The 21710-nt window shown below is 36.2% G+C and overlaps 1 protein-coding gene across 2 annotated transcripts in view; it reads right to left on the bottom strand.

The window, feature by feature from the left end:
• SYN3 (synapsin III) overlaps positions 1 to 16996 on the bottom strand; it is a gene marked incomplete at its 5' end in the record, with an annotated part of 202481 nt that extends 185485 nt beyond the window's left edge. For both annotated transcript variants that reach the window (XM_081331718.1, XM_081331717.1), the window contains 2 exons: positions 1080 to 1137; positions 16683 to 16996. In XM_081331718.1, coding sequence (XP_081187844.1) covers positions 1080 to 1137; positions 16683 to 16996 — 372 coding nt within the window. The remainder of the gene's footprint in view (positions 1 to 1079; positions 1138 to 16682) is intronic.
• Positions 16997 to 21710: the final 4714 nt, after the last annotated feature.

Raw genomic sequence — 21710 nt, 5'->3', positions numbered from 1 at the left:
CACTAGATTTGCAGAATGCACAATCAATATGCACTATTTAATGTATTTGTATAGCCTAAAATATCTTGCTGAATGGTCAAGAAAATTTATCCAATTTGGACTACAAAAAAGCAGATGACACCTATACCAGTGCTTCCCAAACATGTCAACTTAAAGTTATGTGAATTTCAACTCCCAGAATCCCCAAATCAGCTAGCCTTAGGTTTTGTGTTATTGGGAAGAAAAAGACAGGAGCTTAAAAAAAATTATAGCAAAAACTTAGAAATATAGCCTGACTTGTTTTATGTCAAAAGTGTAATGTATTGTGATCTTTACTTGAACTGTTCACATGTCTGTTTGAATGCTGCTTATGGTTGCTCAATGGTGTGTTTGTGTAACGGTCACTGACTAAGCCAGACTTGCTGTCTCCAAGAAGATCATTGGATGATTTGGGGCGGGAATGGGTTCCTTTAAACCTATTGGCTGCCACCTAGTGGCCAACCGTATAAGTAGCTGCGCAGCAGCCTCTGTTTCAGTTCTGTTCCTGTTTGCCTCAATAAAGCAATGTTCCTGTTTGCAACCTCTCATCTCACTTATTGCCTGCAAAGAACCGGCTACACAACAAAAAGTGTGAGGTTTGGCACATCAGAGATAAAGTAAAACAAAAACAAAAACTAATTATAAACTAGCCAAACTAGGGAAGAACATTACAAATTTCTTTCAGAACATTTTGAACCAATATTGATTAAATTATTTTCCACAAGGTTTAATTGTTTAGACATTGCACTTACAAAACATAGTACTTTCCCCCCTCCAAAACAGAGTAGTTTTTCTAATAGTCACAACAACTTGTTTTTCTGAGAAAGCATATCATTTCCACTCAGTAGCAAATAAAGTATAACATTCTTCAGCATGGTTAAGTAGGTGCGTGGCTGTACACTCTGTACTCTATCATAATAGAAAAGTCAATTAAATCTGAGATAAGCAAGTTCCAAAGTGTTTTTTTAGATAAAAATCTCTTCCTAACTGACACCTGCAAAGTCAGGAGTGAACTACATGCCTGAACTGCGTTTTGAGAATAGATTTTTTTCCTCACTGACCTGTTCCACTCGGATCTCAAATTCCCCATTCACCTTCTTTCCTTGAAAATACTTAGCCCTATAAAAAAAGTGGGGGAGAAAAATAGAGAAGGCATGTGTTAAATAAGTTTATTTTGTCCCCATTCATCTGATATTTTTCTTGGAAAAAATATATGATGGACAAGACTTTTTTTGCTCAGAATTGTTTCTCTGCTTTAGATGATTTAGGCAAGACACTTTTTTAAAAAAAAAACATATTCTGTGCAACATTGATTTAACCCATATAAACTGCCTGGTTTAACTTTGTAAAATGAAAAAATGGTTATGCTATTATTGTGAGATTGATGTTTATAGTAACCTTATAAGTATATATAGTTTATACTTATATAATACAGTATAGCATACCATATAGTATAGTAACTATGGGATCTTTTAGCACCTTAAATGAAATAATTTGACTGGATACATGAGCATGGCTAAAGTATAAGGAGATGAGAATCAATAAGCTCAATCCTTATGACTCCTTATCTGTAGTATTTTTTTCTGCTGTTTCCTCATAATGTTGTGTTTGTCTTATCTTTAACTGTACCTTTCTGAGGACTCCATTAACAAAGATGAGTCTAGCTGAATTCAGAATTTCAAAGTTAAGAAATAAATATTTTTATCTGGTTCATGAATTACATAGAAAGGGATTATCTCCAGTTTCATTGTAGTGGAGCAGAATAGCAGAAAGCCACTTGAGAGAATAGGGGAAGTAGAATCTATTACACTGCTTTATACATGTCTAAAACAATAACAGTTTGCCCTCACTTTTCTTCTCTTCATTATGAATAGACAAGAATTAGCAATTAACTATTAGTCCCAGTCCAATATTGATCTGACTGCTTTTGACACTCCAATATCCTTTCTCAATGGTATGTGGCTCATCATCCAAGGTTCATTCTTCTCAAAACTTGCATGCTGATGTGTGGTCAAGGCTTTAGCCTGCCTTTATGTTTTCTGTTGGAGCTCATTTGGACCTTTGTCTAGCAGCTTCCTTATTAGGGGCTATTTTGTATAAATATTTTGGTACTGGAGTGCTAAAAACTCTCTGTTCAGTTCCTTCACAGGTAGGTTCTTTCCATCTTCTACTAAGCTTTATTTTTACATATTCATAATTTTTTTTTGCTTTTTTGTCACTGGCCTTAGAACCTATGCACCCTTGGATTCACTGTCTACCTTGATTGCTTTGAAGCATTTCCATTGTGACTCATAGACACCTATCCTCTTCCCTTTACTAGCTGTGGCTTTCACTATCTCTTTCCTTTCAGCAGTTCCCCTCTTGTGGTCCTCAATCTACCAAAGTGAACAATCTTTCTCTAACAAAGCTGCCCTGCTTCATTGCTATGAAAATAGTGCTGGGCCTTTTCAATCCATTTCTCCCTGCGGCTTGAGAGCTATCTCATTTTGACTCCTTGCCTGCATTTTGCTGATACATACTTCAGCATGAACTTGCATTCTAGCAACAACATGGTTGTCTCTACTGTAATATCCTCTTCCATGTTCTTGAGTTGCTATATAGATTTTAGTGTTAAATTCACCTATTTTTGCAATTTTCTTCCATGTAAACTCCTTAGCCATACATTAAGTATTTAAATTAGCCCTCTCAAACAATTTCTATAGGGAAATCCACATTTCTTTAACTATATTTTGTCTTTTTATATTAATTGGCTGCATATTTTCCATAGACAAATTGATTATAGCTCTTGGTTTGCTATCTCCTCTGCTCTAACTCTTTCTGTGGTAATAATTTCCACAGAGTGGGGCATTTCCATTTTAGAATTCCATTGCTGATAACTTTTACTGGTTAGCTTTATTATATTTGAATGGTAGCTTTTGCCAGCTACTCTATTTCTGAATCAATTTCTATTGTTCTATGCCTGCTTCTATTCCATATGTTTAACAGCAGCTTGAGCTGCAATCTGAACAATAAAAGCCTATTTTTAATCTATTTTTATTTTATTCAAAAAAAGTTAAAATTCAAAACACCATTTTTTTAAAGAAACAAAGAAAAAAGAAAACAAACAAGACATTAAAAAGAAAAAGTGTATTAAAAAACTTACACATATTGTCCCCCACAATTGAATGTTGATTAATATATTACAACAATATTAGTTCCCCACCCCTTGCAAAACAGGCCCAAAGAAACTACTACTAATTCCATTTGCTAGTTGCCTGTCATCTATATACTATATTAATAACAAAATAATTAGCAGGAAGAACAATAATAATAATAAAAGACAAGATTAAAATTCTAAAACTTTCTGTTAACAAACTGTTATTGTAATCAACTTGTAGAAAATTTACCATGCTTCTTAACTAACCAAAATCATCCCAAGAATTAGCACTGATTGGTCCTGGATCAAATATCCATGTTTGTTTTTAATACCACCTCTTATCAATTGTTGTCTGTTTAAATACAAAAAATGCCAAAAATCTCCAAAGCCAATCTATCTTCCCAAAAGAGACCAGATGAAGTTGTTCTCCAGTTAAATATAATAAAACCATTCCCCAATGTTTTTCAATCTCCTTTATGGATAAATAAACCCAATTTATCACTTATCCCAGGTGTGTCAAACTGGCAGCCAGTGGGCTGGATGTGTCATGTGCAGGTCACACTGCCCCCAGCTCCACAAAGGCAAAAAAGTCATGATATTTCACAATACATCACGTGATGTGATTGACTTTGAGACCCATAACTTATCCACCAAGACCGTTTTTTCCTGTTATATAAGAGTGCAGGCTTGAACTTCAGGGAGTTAACTCTGTTATTTCTAAGTTAAGTCCATATTTTTTCTCAGAGAATCTACTACTTTGAAATCACATTTCTTTTGTGGGTTTAATATATTTAAAGTCACTTTCCTCTGAATATTTTAAACAGCCTTTATGAGTTCATCAAATGTTTTTAAAAAGCTTTCAGTTAAGAATTGCATATTGCCAAACAGTCTTTTTTCAGATGTTAGGCTCCTTCCCTAGTCTGTAATCTGATGTGTTGTTGTTCTATGCAGTAGATAAGAGAGTTCCTCAAAGCAGAATAAGAAAAAAGACAGAGGAGCAGGGAAAATATTTTGATCCAAAATTAAAAGAACTATTAAGAAATATAAACTCCAAAGTTTTTGCAAATTGATAGAGTACAAAATTCCGGTAGTGAATGCCCAACAAAAATGTAAATTAAGTAAAAGCACTTTCACCATCTCAGGACACACTGTTTTTCCTTATGGAAAACTGAAAGTTATTCAAACCAACAAATTAAATCAAAAGGAAAAAGAAAAAAACCCAGATAAAATCCAATACAGGGTTAAAATAAATCAGCATTTAGACAACTGGTCAACTTTTAAAGATAAAAAGCAAAATAAAGCAGAGGATTAAAAAAGTGAAGTTAAAACGTAGGCATGTTTAAGAAAGAGAACTGCCGAGAGGAAAATTTATGTCCCGTCCTTTCTTTTATATATATATAAATACACAATTTTTATTGATTTTTTAATATTTACATATACATGTATTTGTGAAGCAAATACATGTATATGTAAATTTGGGTAGTCAAAATAACAAATAACAAGTTGTAAATAGTTCAGGTTGCATCAACAGAGATTCCCTCTCTGATTCCCTTAATTATCACATAGTCAAAATAGTCAAGTTAATACATTTCTAGTTGTAAACTAGTCAATTAACAAGGTTTTCAATATATTTTCACTAATACATATCAATATCCTGTTTTTAAATTTTATCTAATTGCAATAGAATATTCTAGAATAGCCTATAATATACGAAAGAAAGCTTAATTTTTGGGTAAACCACAATTCCTTATTTCAATAAAGAATAATTCTCTTGTCTACAAAACTTACATTGTTCATTACAAAACATTCTTATGTTTTACCATTAAAATCTAGTTTTCATCTTAATAAATCACCAATTATTAGAAAGATATTTTTGTGTTAACCGTTCAACAATTATTAAAATACTATCTTTTGTATATAAAATTCTAGATTCTATAATATAGTTCAAAAGTAACAACTAATATATTCTATAAGTTGTCTTAACCATACATCAATTGTTAAAATACTATCTTTCGATATATGATTCCACATTCTATAATATAGTTCAGAATTATATTCTAAAAGCTTACTTTTGTTTTCCCTTACAGATCTAAAACCTAAATGTAAAATCAGTTATATTTTTTAGAGATTCCCCTTAATCCATTAAAAGATATTTTTATACTCTATCTTTAGGAATCCCAAAAAAGAAACAAGTTCAGTTTTTTAAATCTAACTCTTGCCTTCTTTTTGTGCCAATCAGGCTTCCCTTTTAGCATCTTTAAATTCTCAAATGTATCTCCCTTTCTTTCTATACCCCTTATTTGAATCCAGGGAGAGTATCCAAATGTCAGTTTTGCAAAGAAAGTGTCCACTTTGTAACCATTGAAGTTTTGTTTTAATAATTCAGTTTTTGATGATTGATATAATATAGTTGTCATTAAATCAGGCACGTCTTTTTCTTCTTCCAATTCCATCTGGATTAGGTAGAAAGCAGTAGCTGGTGTGATGGTTGTCATTTGATTAGTTGAATTCTCAATAAAGTATATTTGAAGGCCTTTAGTGTCTTCACTCTTAATATTGCTTTCTTCAAGTGCTATTGCTTTTTGAGTTGTAAGTTTTGTAGCTGACATTGAAGTTTGGACTTTAAGATTCTCTGTAGGTTGCATTTGTTGTTCTTTGAAATCTCCTATTTTAGTGTTAGTTTCCACTTCTTTTATTTGCTCTTGGATTATTATTTCCTCATTTAAGGTCAAAATTTGATTTGGTGGCTTTAAGTTGTCAGATTTTTCTTGCAGCTTGGCTTTAATTTGCTCTGTCATTGCCAAAATCGTGTCCAGTATCAGTTTATAATCAAGTGGTGGGATATCTACATTCATTTTGTTGTTGTTTGCAGCTAAATCTTCCATGGAGGCTATTTTAATAATAGTCAAAGATTATCCATCTCCAAGAGTTGTTTTCAGTGCCAGGTGTTCCCACACTTATCTTTAAAAGTAATGTCAAGGACAGCTCTGTTATTCAGAGCTGTTATTCAGTCAGCTCTCACAACAGGAGAAAAATGTACTTGCCACAAGATGTATTTTGCCACAAGATGTATTTTGCCACAAGATGTCATCAATAGCATATAAAATGCAATGTAAAAATTTTCTTTTCCCCCCCCAAATTAATATAAAACTTTTGTAGCATTGGTCCAATTTTTTTCTTTAATTCACAGCTTACAGAGGAAATAGGGTAGTAGATCCCCACCAAAAAATAAGAGCTTTTTAGTAAATACAGATAAAATTACTTAAATTCTTTGCTGAATTACTTGATTTTCTTTAACGCTTTAAGATTTGTTCCCAGAGTAAATATTTGCCATTTTTTCAAAAAGTGGGGAAGGAAATTTTCAGGAAAGTCACACAGGAAAATAGTTAAGGGAGTAAGAAAGGTAAAATCTCACCCAGGTCCTCCAGATTGCTTCTTAGTGCTAGGTAGTGCTTTTGGCTTTCAGCAGGGAGCAGCTTAATGATCGGCCGTTTTTATGGCTGATTTCTTCTTTGAGCCAAAGGAGTTGTCCCAGATTCAAGCCGAGGGCTGCCGCCCTTCTGCGACCACAGGGAAGGCCTCCTCTCAGTAATTGCCCCTCCAGGCGATTTTCAGGGTCCTCCAAAAAAGAAAAAATGGACGGCAGGAAGTGGACTGTTCCTGCGTGTCCAGAAGCACTGCACACGCAAACCGGAAGCCCATGTCCCGTCCTTTCTGACTGCTCCCAAAGGGAACAGGAATCATCAAGAGTCCCCTGACAAGGGGAATCTATAGCCATCCAAAAGCCATCTTGGTGCTCTTATTCAAGTCCAGGAAGCAGGACTGCTAAAGAATCAGCTTTGGCAGTAAAATCAGCAGATTGTGAGCAAGAAATTAAAAATTCCCTTACAGTTCAGCAGCCATCCTGGCAAAGGAGCCAAAAAACCCTTATTTCCCCCCCAAAAAAAACCTGTTATCTGGACCCCATTACCTGTTGGCAGAGGAATTGTCAAATGTAGGATGCTTATTGGTAAGAGATAGTTGCATAAAGTGTAGTTCTATGAATCATTTTATAGGTGACATAGTTACAAATTAGAGCATTTAGATTCTTGATTGTACAGGATAGCAGAGAGCTCTTTGTGAGACCTGAGACAGGAAAGATTCCATTATACTGTTGACTGTGTTTCCTGCTGCTTCATAAAAGTACATGGTATGGAATTAACTCCTTTTATCCCCAGTGTAGTCTTCATCTGACTGCTGTTCTTCCAACACTTCTCATAAGCACAAATTTAGAGTGCTCTTGAAAGAATATTAGTCCTGCATTTAAGAATCAGGGATAATATTCTCTAGAAAGGAGACTAGTCCTGTGCTGTACAAACAGTTAAACTAGGAAGGAGATCCAGGCTCTGCCAGTGTGTGCTGCTTTTTCTGTGACCACTATGTGTATATTACAGATTTTCTGCTGCTTCAACTAATAAGGGATTTTGCATGGCCATACTTTTTAGTTTTCTAGCTCCATGACCATGCCCAGTCCCTCCTAAAAGCTGGCAGCTATGAGAATAAGCATTACTGTATTCTTGTAACACAATTTAAGAACAGAGTTTGCTCAAAACAAACACTCATTTGTTCCTTCAGCTGTATCCCATGCCGTTCCTTTGTGTCTGCAACAAGTTATCCAGACCATTTTTAGATATGGGTTTAGCACTCATTTAGGACAGGATTAGACGTATGTTTAGAAATAGCCTGGCAGGGACCATCTCCAAATTCTGACTTGTTAGTTGAGTTATTTGATAAATATATTGCTCTAAACATTTGCCAATATTTACTCAATCCACTTTACTCCACATTATAGTAAGAGATTCTGTTATTTTTCACTTACCAGCTTCTATGCTAAGGCAGATCAGGATACAACTTTTATGCTGGCATTTTTTTTTTTTTTTGCAGATTCGTGGACTGGTATAGAGTGCTTCAACATAGCCATGTGGTTTCATTTATTGCCTTACTGCTTGGAACTGATTGACTACAGAAAATGTTTAGCATCTTAAGGAACCTAAGATCAGTGGTCTGGTTGATTATAAACTTGTAAGCAAATCTACATATCCCTCCATTGACAAAGAAGGACAACTGGATTGTTCTACTTGTTTGTTTAAACTTCCTGAACTGAATTGAATTTAAATTAATTTAATTTCCTGAATTGTTTACATATTAAAGAACATTTTGCGATGTAAATCTTTGTTAGTTCTAGTCTAAAATAACCTCATAGGAGCCATCTAGGCAGCAGTTATAAAGTTGATCTGTATGGATTTTTTGATTCTCTCCACCATTTTTATGTCAAAAGAAAAGACAGAAAGTGCATTCTCACAAACTAACACCTTGTTTTTACTTTTGCCATTTCTGTAAGTCATTAGGTTTTATTAAAATGCTAGATTTCCAATTATTTGATAGTTCTTATTTATTCATTTTAATAGCAGCCCTCTGTTATTTGTAATCTAACCAGGGCTTTTTTTCTCATAGAACACTCAGAATGGAGTTCCGGCACCTTTTTTGGATGGAACCTTGTAGGGTAGGCAAGGCAGGTTGTATGAGTTCCGGCACCTTTTTCTTTTACAAAAAAAGCACTGAATCTAACCCATCATTTTCTTTCAGTATATTCCTCAAGCTGTAGATAAAATTCTTCTGTAGGAACTAGTTCTCTTTGTTCTTATCCTTAATTCATAAATTAAGAGTTAAACAAGGACCAAGAATGATAATCTGAATCTTTACATAATAATGTGAATAGGATGGTACAATAGCTAGAGGGATACCAGTTATGAAATACTTCCTGTGGAGAAGGGAAATTCTTATTCCTTGATTAACTACAGACAGTTATAGGGCTCAAGCCACATGTCCTACAAACTATACCTGCTTTATTATTTCATTTCATTTCATTTCATTTATTATATTTGTATACCGCCCTTCTCCCGAAGGACTCAGGGCGGTGAACAGGGCACATAAAAAATACAGAATACAAAAATTAAAAAAGAATTAAATAAGAGCCCGAGCTAAAAACAGTAGAATAATATTAAAAATCCCCAATAAAAACCCCAGCACATCCCCCATCAGGCCAGGCCGGCTTGCTCAAATAGGTAGGTCTTCAGACCGCGTCAATTATCATGGGTGACATGCCTGAACTACCTTAGCAGGTGGTGCAACTTATAAATCCACTTCAGCTATAATCAGTGTATAAAATGATGTGCATTCTAACAGCCAAAACAACTCATTTCCTAAAGCTATGCCATCTGCAACTGCACACACTTCACTTAAGGAGCTCATTTAAGCAGACAGGAGCAGGCTAAGGAAACCACAACCTGACAGCTTCAGAGTGGAATTAGCATTATCTAGCTTTCTTAATAGGGACCACTACGGTGGGAAGGTAACAGCGTTCCATGCGCCTTTGGTGTCTAGTCATGCCGGCCACATGACCACGGAGACGTCCTCGGACAAGCAATGGCTCTTCGGCTTTGAAACGGAAATGAGCACCAGCCCCTAGAGTTGGAAATGACTAGCACGCATGTGCGGGGGAACCTTTACCTTTCTTAATGCCAAAGTCCACTCTTATCTTCCCAACCACCTCCTTTTCAATCATTACCTTTATGGCTGAGAAGGAAGAAAGAAAGCTATATGACCACACAAACTCAGTCACTTTTTGCTCTGGCTCAACTCACCTTGAATTCCAGTTCCAGATGCCACTAGCTCTACTTTATATGTCACTGTGCGTTTGGGTTTCTCCCATTGCATTCATGTAAACCTAATTTTAAGTTATGTCTATATTTTCTATACCTTCTTTATATCATTGTCAGATCTCTAAACCATGATAGCTTATTTTTTAACACTTTGGCTGCACTTTTGGCTTGCATAACATGTTATCTTGGAAGGCTATTTATATGAATGAACTAATCCACAGTCTTGGGGTCGGAGGAGTGGGGTAGAAAGGAGGGAGTAAATGATGACATGTGTATCAATGTTTTGATGCAAATGATGCCCCCCTTCAGGTTTGTTTTGTGCATATACATGCTATTATTTTAATATCTTCACAACTTGTTCTGAATGCAACTGTACACTACTAAAGGCCACTACTGTTCATATTATAAGTTTATGTTAAGTATTTGTTCCTATATTATATTAGGGAGTGCCCAGAATGTTATATCAGATGGGTGGCTACATGTTTTAAATAAATAAAATAAATACATATCACTAGTCTCTCAAAAAGGGACGTGGTGGCTCAGTGGGTTAGGATGCTGAGCTTGTCGATCAGAAGGTCGGCAGTTTGGCAGGTCGAATCCCGAGTGCCGCGTAACAGAGTGAGCGCCTGTTACTCGTCCCAGCTTCTGCCAACCTAGCAGTTCGAAAGCACATAAAAATGCAAGTAGAAAAATAGGGACCACTACAGTGGGAAGGTAACAGCGTTCTGTGCGCCTTTGGCGTTTAGTCATGCCGGCCACATGACCATGGAGACGTCCTCGGACAAGCGCTGGCTCTTCGGCTTTGAAACGGAGATGAGCACCGGCCCCTAGAGTCGGAAACGACTAGCACGCATGTGCGGGGGAACCTTTACCTTTAGTCTCTCAAAAATATGTCATACATTTGGTGTACCATTTAGGATTTTTCAGTAATAAATCATATGCTATTCAGCAGAGAGGCTGGAATGAAGGCCTTTGACAACTATAAATTACATTCCTCCACTTTTATACTTAGTGCTACTGCATAGAACTGCCAACTCATTGAAGAATAAAATGAAATGGTGTAACTTATTGCATATAGTCGCTCGTATCTTGTGCCAAGACTTGGCACAGTCAGGCAGCTTCCTGGAGCTTCTGAATAAATTGCTTTGAGTGCCTAATTGGTCTGGCTGTTAGTATACCATCCATGTACGATAGCCAGCAGAAAAAGCAGATAATCGGGATCAAGGAAGTCAACTGCCCCACATTTTGAAGCAAACCACCTGCTGGAAAAGAGTTTCTCCAACCTTTCTTCTTTTTTGACTTCATTGCTTTTCCCATTCTTGCCATGGTTTCTTGTACTGGGGATGCAGAACTGTTTGCAGCCACAACCATCACTTTTCTCATTCCTTGTCATAAACAACATGGCAGTGTAAGATTTGGGAAGGGGATTTGTGGACAGAGGGCATTTTGTGTGTTCCCGAATTAGTGTACATTAACTCAAGTGTTTCCATTATGAGCGTGGTGAATATAATCATGGATCCACTATAAGACATTCAATTATAAGGTTTTGGGGCATCTTTGAAGAGTGATAACAGTGGCCATGTGCAAGTGCTCTCTATCTGTATCTATCTGTATCTTGCCATCACCTTTCGTAAATATCTTGTTTTATTTTATTTATTTAGTAGATTTATATAGGCTCCCATCTCATAAGTGTGTGACTCTGGGTGGCATACAAGACAACAATAAAAAAACTCCATGACAATGTAAAAATAACCAAAATAAGTACAGTTAAACTGATAAAACCCAAGAATAGGAGAATAAACACTAAACCTAATACAGCTACTTTATTGAGAGTTTTTGAATGTTTGAAAACATTCTACATCATTTTGTAAACTTTACAAAGTTCAACCTAATGCAATGCTGTCTGAAAAGAGCTTCTAGCGTAGTTTTTCCCTTATGGCCAAAATGGGTTATTAACTTTACTACTGTGCAGTATTAAACAAAATATTGAGAAGAATATAATGTGTTATAATAATATATTAGCTGATTTGTAATATCAACATAAAACAGTTCTTCAAGAACTAAAATATTACAAGTAATGTTTCAGAATTCTACTTTCTCTTAAGATTGTTTCTTTGTTTAATAATATATAATGAACTACTTTCTTAATGCTTCCTGCATAACAAATGTATTTATTTTAATCAAACATTGCAAAGTATGTTACTTTTCAGTAGCATATTCCAAACAAGGCCCTAGAAGGTTAAATGTAGTACATTTAAAGAAACTCTGCTAAAGTAATTAGGCTACCAAATTTGACTTGCATGACTATATTTATAACCTAGGAGGAAATATTTTCCAGACCCCTTATGTCTATTTTTGTATCAATGTTAATCCTTATAGTTCTTGACTATTTTTCTGCCAAGAAAACTGGATCCTAAGTTGCTTTAAATATATACTACATAAAGTATAGATATAAGTGGCAGCAGACTTATGAAACTCTACACAGTTATGTGAGAAGTGCTATTGGTCTTGACAATTTGACAAAATTACCTGGAGTCAAAGACATTAATTGATTTTAGTTTGAATTTTATATCAGGCTCAGAATTTCTAGGCAGCTGTTATATGCTGTAATTCTGATTTGCTTTGTTCAGGATTGCAGTGATTTTGTTTTTAATATTTTATAGGGTGGAAACAACTACTGAATGCATTTTGCGAATGATAGTTCAGCTAGTTTTAGGTTAAATCTGTTCTTACATCAAAATGACACTGGTCAGCATATATTTAAGCACACGATTAATATTTTCACACTGATAATGTTTATAAAGGAAAAAATGCAAAAGACGTGCAGAAGTTCATGACTTTGGAGCTACACCCAGACAGAGCTGCTATCTGATATGTTTGTGTGTTGTGTGTATGTGTGCAAACCATTTGCAACAATTCCAAGTCATCTTTTTTTTGTATGGAAAACACTCAAAGACTACAATTATTTTCTTTCCACATGCTAGTTGAAAGGGAATTCTAAATATTATTTTTTCCCTAGAGTTACACAATCTTTCTCTGTTTTTGTGGTAGAAAAAAGGGTGCATTTTTGTTTCCCTATTCAGAATAATCCATATGTAGACATGTAAGAGAAGCAATTATTAAACTTTACACTCTACTTACCGAGTGAAGTATTTCCAATCAGGAGTCCTCTAAACATTGCAATGAACTTAATAATTCAGTTTTAGCTGAGTTCAAATAATAGCACTTGCTAATATAAACAACCAGAATCATGTAATCATACAATTGAAAGGGACCTTGGAACACTTCTGGTTGCACAGCAAAAATCCACAAATCATCCTATACAAATGGCTGTACAATTTCTGAAGCCCCTTCAGTGATAGAGCACACATGAATCCAGGAGGTAGACTGTTCCACTAATATTCCTCTTTATTTTGAGTTTGGATCTCTCTCTGTAAAACTTCCACCCATTAGTTCTTGTCCCACCTCAGGATTATGCAAATAAATTTATATCCTTTTTTTCTATGAAAACAATACAAGCATTGTGTATTATTTTGCTTCCCCTTAGCCTTCTTTTCTTTAAATTAAGCATACTCAGTTCCGTTCTTTATTAGATGTCACCTCCAAACCCCTCATTATCTTTGTTCTTTATTGTCCTCAAATTCCCTTGCCTTAAATTTTCCAAACATTGATAGAATACAATTAAAAATAACTTAATTCTGTAAGGATATATTCTGTCTGGGAAATTCTTTTGGTCTCTTCTGACCTTTTATAAAAAGTTAGACTCTAGAGAGTTTACACATCATGTTATTACTGATGTTCAAAATCTCTATATAATAAGCTCTTGTGGTATCTGTGCCACAAATTGGCCATCCATATATGAATAAAATCTCTGATTTAATTCCAGCAATGGTTAAAAGTTCAAATTTAGCTATCATTAATGCAATTAAAACTGCTTGCACTGCATGTGCTAAAGTTAATTAAATAGCTGAAAATTTGGATTTATATTAAAGAATAACACCCACTGAATATAGGGGAAGCTACTTTTGTACTGTACATTTGTAAGTTGATTGATGAATGATGTTATCCATTTAGATGGTGATTCTGTGGGCCAGATCTCTCCACATCTTCTGATCTTGTGTTGCTTTTTTGAGATTTTCTCTGCTCTGGCTGATGTCAGCTTTGATGATATCCAGCCAATACATTCTTTGGCAGTCTGATTTCCTTTTACTGCTAACTCTTCCCAACATAATTGCTTTCTCCAGTGAGTAAGTTGATTGTACTCAGTTAAATAGACTGTCTCTAAAAAGCTACTATGGGTGGACCATCAGAATTAGACATAAAAGTACTTTATAACATATAGATGCTACCCAAGTTTGTAAAGGGAAAGTCACTTCTAATCCACAGACAAATATTCTCTATATCAGGGGTCTCCAACCTGTGGCCTGTGGCCCGTACCAGGCTGTGGCCTGTTGACCACCAGGCTGCTGAAATGGCTCATGAGTGCACGCACATGTGCGTGCACCCTCCAATTTTGCTAGCACTACTGTGCAGGCACTAGTGGCCAAGTTTGCACATGTGCGGGGATGCTAATCCACTGCCTGCATCACACGGGTGTGTACAGCCCACTTGCGCATGTGCTTGGGTGCTAGCAGTGCCATGTGCATGCTTGTTTGCGCATGCACAAGCACACACACATTTCCCAGCTTCTCCCTTTCCCTCCTTGCCGCCAACCCGGAAAGTTTGGGGAGCTCTGCTCTACATGTTGGCATGATCACTGAATGAAATGAATGAAAAGTATTATTAGTATGTCATGTTATGGGCACATTAATAAATCCAAAATAAAAGTATGATCTGTCATATTTAAGCATGTTTTTAAATTCCATTCAGTTCATCTGTCAAAGACATATGAAACTCATGATATTACACGAACACACCTACGAGAAGTCAATTGGCCACAGTTTGGAATTGTAGATAGCAAGCTTTTGATTGCTTCTGGTAAGGACGTGAGAAACTAACATCCCTGGCAGAGTGGGATGACCTTGGTTCACTTGGTGCACTGATGATGCCACCTACTTTGGCTAATGAAACATCTGCAATAAAACAATCAAGCTCAGAGAGCACCTCAAAAATTATAAAATCAGAATCTGTTTCTGCTGGAAAAGGTTAACATGTGGTCAGAATTCAGTCTAGCAAGAACATAATTTAATTTAGAGCTGGCAAAAAACTTTTCCTCTTGAGTGAGGTCATGTGCCTAGATTTGGCTGACGTACAGTAACATGGAGTACTGCCATTCTGTTTCCTGATGCTTTACGTTCACATCTGTAGTCCTTTCCCTGGGCTTTTAAAATCCTATCCTGACAGGTACTCTTAGGAAATTAAAGAGGCTCCAAAATAAATTATTCAAGCAGAAATAAGCATGAACTTTTCTCAGCTAAATTACATGGATGTATTATATATGATTAGCTAGATTATTAAAAGATATAAAAATAGCAAAATAATAATAATAATAATAATAATCCCTGAACCTGTTCCACCCAAAGGTCTACCACAGCTAGGAAAGAAACCTGGGGTCTTTCAAATGTTCCTGACCTACCACATTCCTAGTACCTCACCCCATTGACCAAGAAAGGTGGGGTGGCCAGATTTTTAATTTAGCACATCTTGAGGACAACTGGTTTCTCACTTTTGTCACATGGGAAAGGCTTTTTAAAATATTTTAATTGTAACCTATACAAATATAAGTTCTTATATTTAGGAATATTATGTATAATTGATACTATGATCCATGGAAAGCTTGGTCATACATTTGAATGAGCAGAAAGGCATATTTCCTCATTTTGCTTATTGGACTGAAAATCCATTGGACAATAAATAGGTGGGATACCAGATTGCAGAGCCCTCAATATGCAGTTATTATAGCTGTGCCTACAGTATATGAGGAAGTACTTGAGGAAGTACTGACGCCTGGTGTCCTTTTAATGCAATTACAAGGGGCATAAAACTCATAAACAGCTTTGGGGGGTGGGGGAGAAACGCAGAAACTTGCCTTTCTTTACAAAAGATAGCAGACAAATCTATCCTAAGAAAACTCCAGCATTAGCATAATTTTTACCAAAAATATTTGGTAAGACATTGGTGGCTACCTCTCCTTACTTCTTAAAACTAATAGACAGACATTCTGGCTCCTGATAGTTTTTAGACAATGAGTCAAGTTACTGTTAGAAAGCATTTGACACATGGCCAGGAGGAAAGAATAAAATAAACAAGTTGTTGGGTTCAGTTTTAAATATCCGCAAAGTAGGCTCCCTGAATACAAAGGATTTAAATAACAGTGACTAACATTCTCATAGATGTCACAGGGGCACTTCAAATATGACTGAATTAAAATCATCTAAATTTTTAAAGTGGCCAATTTTCAAATGAAAAATGTCAAGCGATAACTTCATCTGCTGTTTATAAAATGTGGTAGAATTATTTTCATTTCAAGCACTACAAATAGCTATAACCTTGCAATCTGTCATGTATCTTTGAATCCCAGTAGCAACCTTTCCAAGATATTCATCACTTTGTAAATAATATCGCATTTCTTTTGAGATAAATGACATTGCATATTTTCTTAATATACTGTTACTTTAATGGCTACCTGCTAATTCTGGTTTTCATTATATATTTTAGACATTGCTTTACATTTTCTAAGCTACAGTGATCCACATTCAGAATACGTTATATGGTGTGCGAAAGAAATAAATTCATCTGAGTTATGCATTCCAGAGGCATTAATTTGGGTTCAGACCTTCAGGATTACTGCAGCTGAAACAAGCAACAAACAAAATGTGCCTACTTACCAATCTGTGTGGGGGTCATCAATTATCAAGAGAATTTGGGGTTTCTGGTGGGCTACAGGGACAGGACTCGCTGACTGATCTATGAGTCCTGCAGCTGCTTGTGTGGTTTGCTTCATGGCACTGGAGATAGAGTTGAAGATGCTGGTACCAGAAGAAAGAGCAGCTGGATGCTGAATTGGCTGCTGCCTCCTCTCTGTTGCTGGGGAAACAGGGTTGCTGGTGGAATTATCTGGACGCTGAAGGTCCATCATGTAACCATTTGGCAAGTTAGCCACAAAACTACTGTCTGAGAGACGCCTCCGAAGGAAATTCATTCTGAAAACTTTCCCCGAGTAAGGCCGAAGAATGCAGAAGCAGGGTATAAAGAGTCTGTTTGAATTTTTACAGGTTGGTTAATATTCTATCACCTTCAGTGCTGAAGAGATATTCTGCCACCTTCAATCTTCCTTTTTTTAGTTCTCACCTGTGAAATGTAAGAGAAAACCTGTTTGAATCAATCACTAGCAGGCTAGTCCTGTCAGAAGGCCAACATGACAACTGCTCCAGGAGTCAGGTTGTTTAAAGAGTCAGCATTAGGAACTCTTTTCCTGTTTTTCTAAGGAAGAGAAACTGATGTGGGCCATGTGGTCTTGCATGCAGTTCCTTAGTTCACCTGTTACCCTTGGAGGTTGCGGGGGAATGCTCTCTCATGCAGTTCTAGTAAAAGAGCAATTCACCAGACCATCACATGCTTGCAGTACAAAGATGGATTTAATCATACTATAGAAACAATAAAAACACTCAAAACAGGCTAAAAAAAGAGAAAAGAATGCATTACATACAGGCAAATTAATAAAATATATAGATACTTTACAAGATTGTACAGGTAAATTAAAGTGCACAAGTATTTTTATTTTTTTATTTTTATTACATTTATATCCCGCCCTTCTCCGAAGACTCAGGGCGGCTTACAAGCTTAGCAGTAGCCTTCATTCTATGTATATGGCTGCTTGTTAGGGCTTTCACACACACCCCAAGCGGCATTATTACAAAGTCAGCTTATTGCCCCCAACAATCTGGGTCCTCATTATAGCTAAGTAATTTGGTTAATTAAATGCAAAATGTATTTAATAACTTGTTTGGCCCACAATCATATACTGGGCATAATAAGTCTATTCTTAGACGCAACATATAGGCTAGTATAAAAGCAAGTCACTAATGTTTTGGTGCACTAGCATACATTTTGCAAGAAGAGTTATGCTCCCAAACTGTACCTTTTTTGCCAAAATCAGTCAATCCTAAAGGAAATCAACCCTGACTGTTTTTTGGAAGGACAAATACTGAAGTTGAAGCTTAAATACTTCAAATCATCCAGATTTTAATGTTATAGTAACAAACATGAATAATAATCAATATTGGGTAGAATTTTCTATGGAGCTGATTCCATTATAAGACTGCCACTACTGACATACTTCTAGCTTTTCCACCAATCTTCCCTGCCAAAGCATTACATACAATCTGGGATGATGGCAAGCAATTAGCTTGGCTGTTCTCCTCTGAAAATCATGAAAAAGTGAACATTGGTTACACTATCAGGAAAAGAAATAGGACAATGTAGATATGGAATATCTGTAATTAATTTAAGAGGCTGGGTGTGGCTTCAAATGAAGGCAATTAATTCCAATAGTGATTACACCTGCCATCATATTCTCCATACTCCAGGGCTCCTTCTAGCCAGTACGTCACACATGAAAAAAGGCTTTCCTTTCCTGAGTGAGATCTTCATGTATCATACACACAAAAAGTTTTCTTTATGCAACCAGTGGAAGGAGCATTCTCTGATTTATGCTGGTTTCTGAAAAACTGGGAAATCTAGTTCACCTATTGTATTAAGCAAATAACTTACAGTTGGCTGAGTCTGTATTCTATTTTTTATTGTTGTTAAATGTATAAACTATCCACTACCAGCAGTTCTATTCTTTATTCATATTTCCCTGCCTAATTCCTTCCAGATGTTCTGAGTCTGAGTTCCCATAAACAATTGCTAATCTAACCTGTCTGAGCCAGCAATGCTGAGGAAGGCTTTGTCTCAACTGTCACTCTCTCAGTTACACCCTCTGACTAAACTCCTACAGTATTGCTTTCCCAGGAGCAAACTGTCCATGTGTTACATTACAAATCTATTTCCATCAAATAACCATTCCCTAGCATGCAATCAATATACTGCTGCCTTTATGGCAGTGGACAAGTAAGCGAGAACCATATTTTCTCCCTTGGAGCTATCCAACGTGTCTCAGGTATGTAAGAGTCAATAAAAATGGTTTCTTGATGAAAAGTAAATTGGAAATAGTGTCAATTCTTCCATAGTGATCTTATTCATAAAGGTGGATCTGAAATTTGTTTTATGTAGGGATTTCTCCTGCAGCTTTTGCAAAGTGTTTACAACTGCAAGGCAACCTGAACTCAAGCAGTGATGTGACAGAATCCCAGACATTTTGAGGTACTTAAAAATCTTGGTCAGCTTCTTGTGCACATGCAAGCTATCATCAACAACAATAGATATATATATTTATTTGGAAATTGGATAAATATCATTCTATCACTATATGTTTTTCAAATAGATGTCCCAAAACAGCTGTGTTTATATTGTCCTCTATTATATTCACTGCTTACTTACCTTTTTTTAATTACCATACTCTTTTCTTCTTCCCTGTTCTCAGATTGTTTGATCATAAGTGCAGAATTATTTCTGTTATTTCTGCTACAAATATTTTAAAAAGCCAAAGTATCTGGGGTTTTTTCCCCTACTGCCCCCCCTTAGACTAAAGTCCTCTGTGAATCATTTTTTCTAAATTGAAATTCTCAGTAGAAAGGCAAAATGAGAAACAAGAAAGGCCACAATTTCTAATCTCTAAGGGGCTTTTGTTATGAAGCAATAAAGGAATGATAATGCATAAAATAAAAAGGAGCCTGAGGGCAGTACAAATACAGTTTCATTATTGAAAGCTTTAGCTGAATTATTAACATTGCTGAGGTTACGTCAGGCAATATTTCACAGCAAATCCTTGGGGAATTTCTGTAACGTTTTAAATTGTATATAGAAATTAAGCTGGTTCTTTTTTTTTTAAATAAATCTTTATTTACATTTCGTGTTAAAAACACACCATACACCGACAAAGACAAAAAAAAACATTTACAATATACAAAAAACGAAGAAATCAAAAAATTGAAAACCATTTCAAAAATTTCACATTATATCTACTTCTAAACTAACAATTATATTCCACATTAAGTCTCTTATAACCATCCAACTCCAAAGCTTATTCATTAACAAAGACTATATCACTTCATTTTTGACCAACCTCCAAGCCACCCTTATTTCTTTAATCTTTTATCCATCCAAATATACCATTTATTCCATGATAGAAATGCTGGTGTCTCTTCTTTACCCTTCAACTTCTTGGTCAATGTGTCTGCTTCCGCACAATCAAGTATTCTCCTAATTATAACTTCATCCAGCGGGGTATGATTTGCCTTCCAAAATTGAGCATACCGCATCCTTGCCGCCGTTAAGATATGTAAAACCAAATACCATATTTCCTTCTTAATATTTCCAGACCTGGAGCCAAGCAGATATGTCTCTGGTTTAAGATCAACTAAACACCCTGTGATTTCCTCTATCCATTTTTGGATCCTCATCCAATATCTAACCACTTCCGGACATGTCCACCATAAGTGATAGTATGTGCCAATCCCTTTACCACACTTCCAACAATCGGCCGACAGTCTGGGGAACATTTTGGAAAGTCTAGCCGGAGGGAGATGCCATCTATAAAGCATTTTGTATATGTTCTCCTTATATGACGTGGAAACCACCAGCCTCATATTAGTCCACCAAATCTCTTCCCATTTCTCAAGTGGAAGTGCATAACCAAAATTCTTCCCCCAGGCAATCATCGCATCTTTTACCACCTCCTCCCCTACTACCCTAGTTAGCAGCAATTTATAACACTTAGATATCATCCCTTTCTCTGGACCCAGCAGAATCTTATCTAATTCCTGCAGATTCAGATAAATACCCCTTCCTTCCTTATCCTTCTTATACCTTGACTGGATCTGCAGGTAGGCCCACCACTCCAATTGAAACCCTTGCTGAGCCAGATCTTGTCGTGTTTTGAGTTCTCCCCTGCTATCTAAAAGTTCTTTGTAAGTTGGTCTTCTTCCCTTCTTGAGTAGGGTCGGATGGGTCAAGGCTTTCAAAGTTGATAACCAACACGGAATTTGCGCATAGTACTTAGCCCTTGTCTTATCCCAATTCCGAATCAGTATATCCCTTATGTAGTGGCAAGTAAACTGTTTGCTTGGAGGAGTACCTTCCCGCCAAAGAGCTGCATGCCATCCCTGCAGCAAATCAAATCCTTCCAAACTCAACAATCAATTATTCCTTAGACTTATCCATTCCTTGCCCCAAACTAAGAGGGCAGCCTGATAGTAAAGTTCCCAGTTCGGTAGGCCAAGGCCCCCTCTTTCCTTAATTTCTTGCATCATTTTTTCCCCCAATCCTGGGCCGTTTCCCCTGCCAAACGAATCTAGAAACTACCCCCTCTAACTCTTTTAAAAAATTCAGCGAAAGTTTAACTGGTGCTGTCTGAAAAAGAAAATTCCATTTCGGCAAAACATAAGATTTCACCGTGGCTACCCTTCCTAATAATGACAACTGTATCCTACCCCATTTTCCCAGGTCCATTTTTGTTTGTATCAGTAATTTAGAATAATTATCCTCCCTAATACTTGAACATCTTCCCGTCAACCAGATTCCTAAATATTTCACCTTCTTCACGATTTTAAACCCTGTAGTGTCCTCTAACATCTGTTTACTTATATTTTAAAGATTTTTTGTCAATATATTTGTCTTATCTTTATTTACTTGTAGACCAGCCACATTTCCAAATTCCTCAATCCTTTTTAGTAATTCTGTGCTGGATTCCAAAGGATTTTCCAAAACGAAGACCATATCATCTGCAAACGCCTGCAGTTTATAAATTTGGT

Source organism: Vipera berus, assembly GCF_964194415.1.
Source record: "Vipera berus genome assembly, chromosome: 6".
Taxonomy (NCBI): Eukaryota; Metazoa; Chordata; class Lepidosauria; order Squamata; family Viperidae; genus Vipera; species Vipera berus.
Note: the sequence above shows the minus strand (reverse complement) of the source record. Positions and strands in the feature narration are given on the sequence as shown.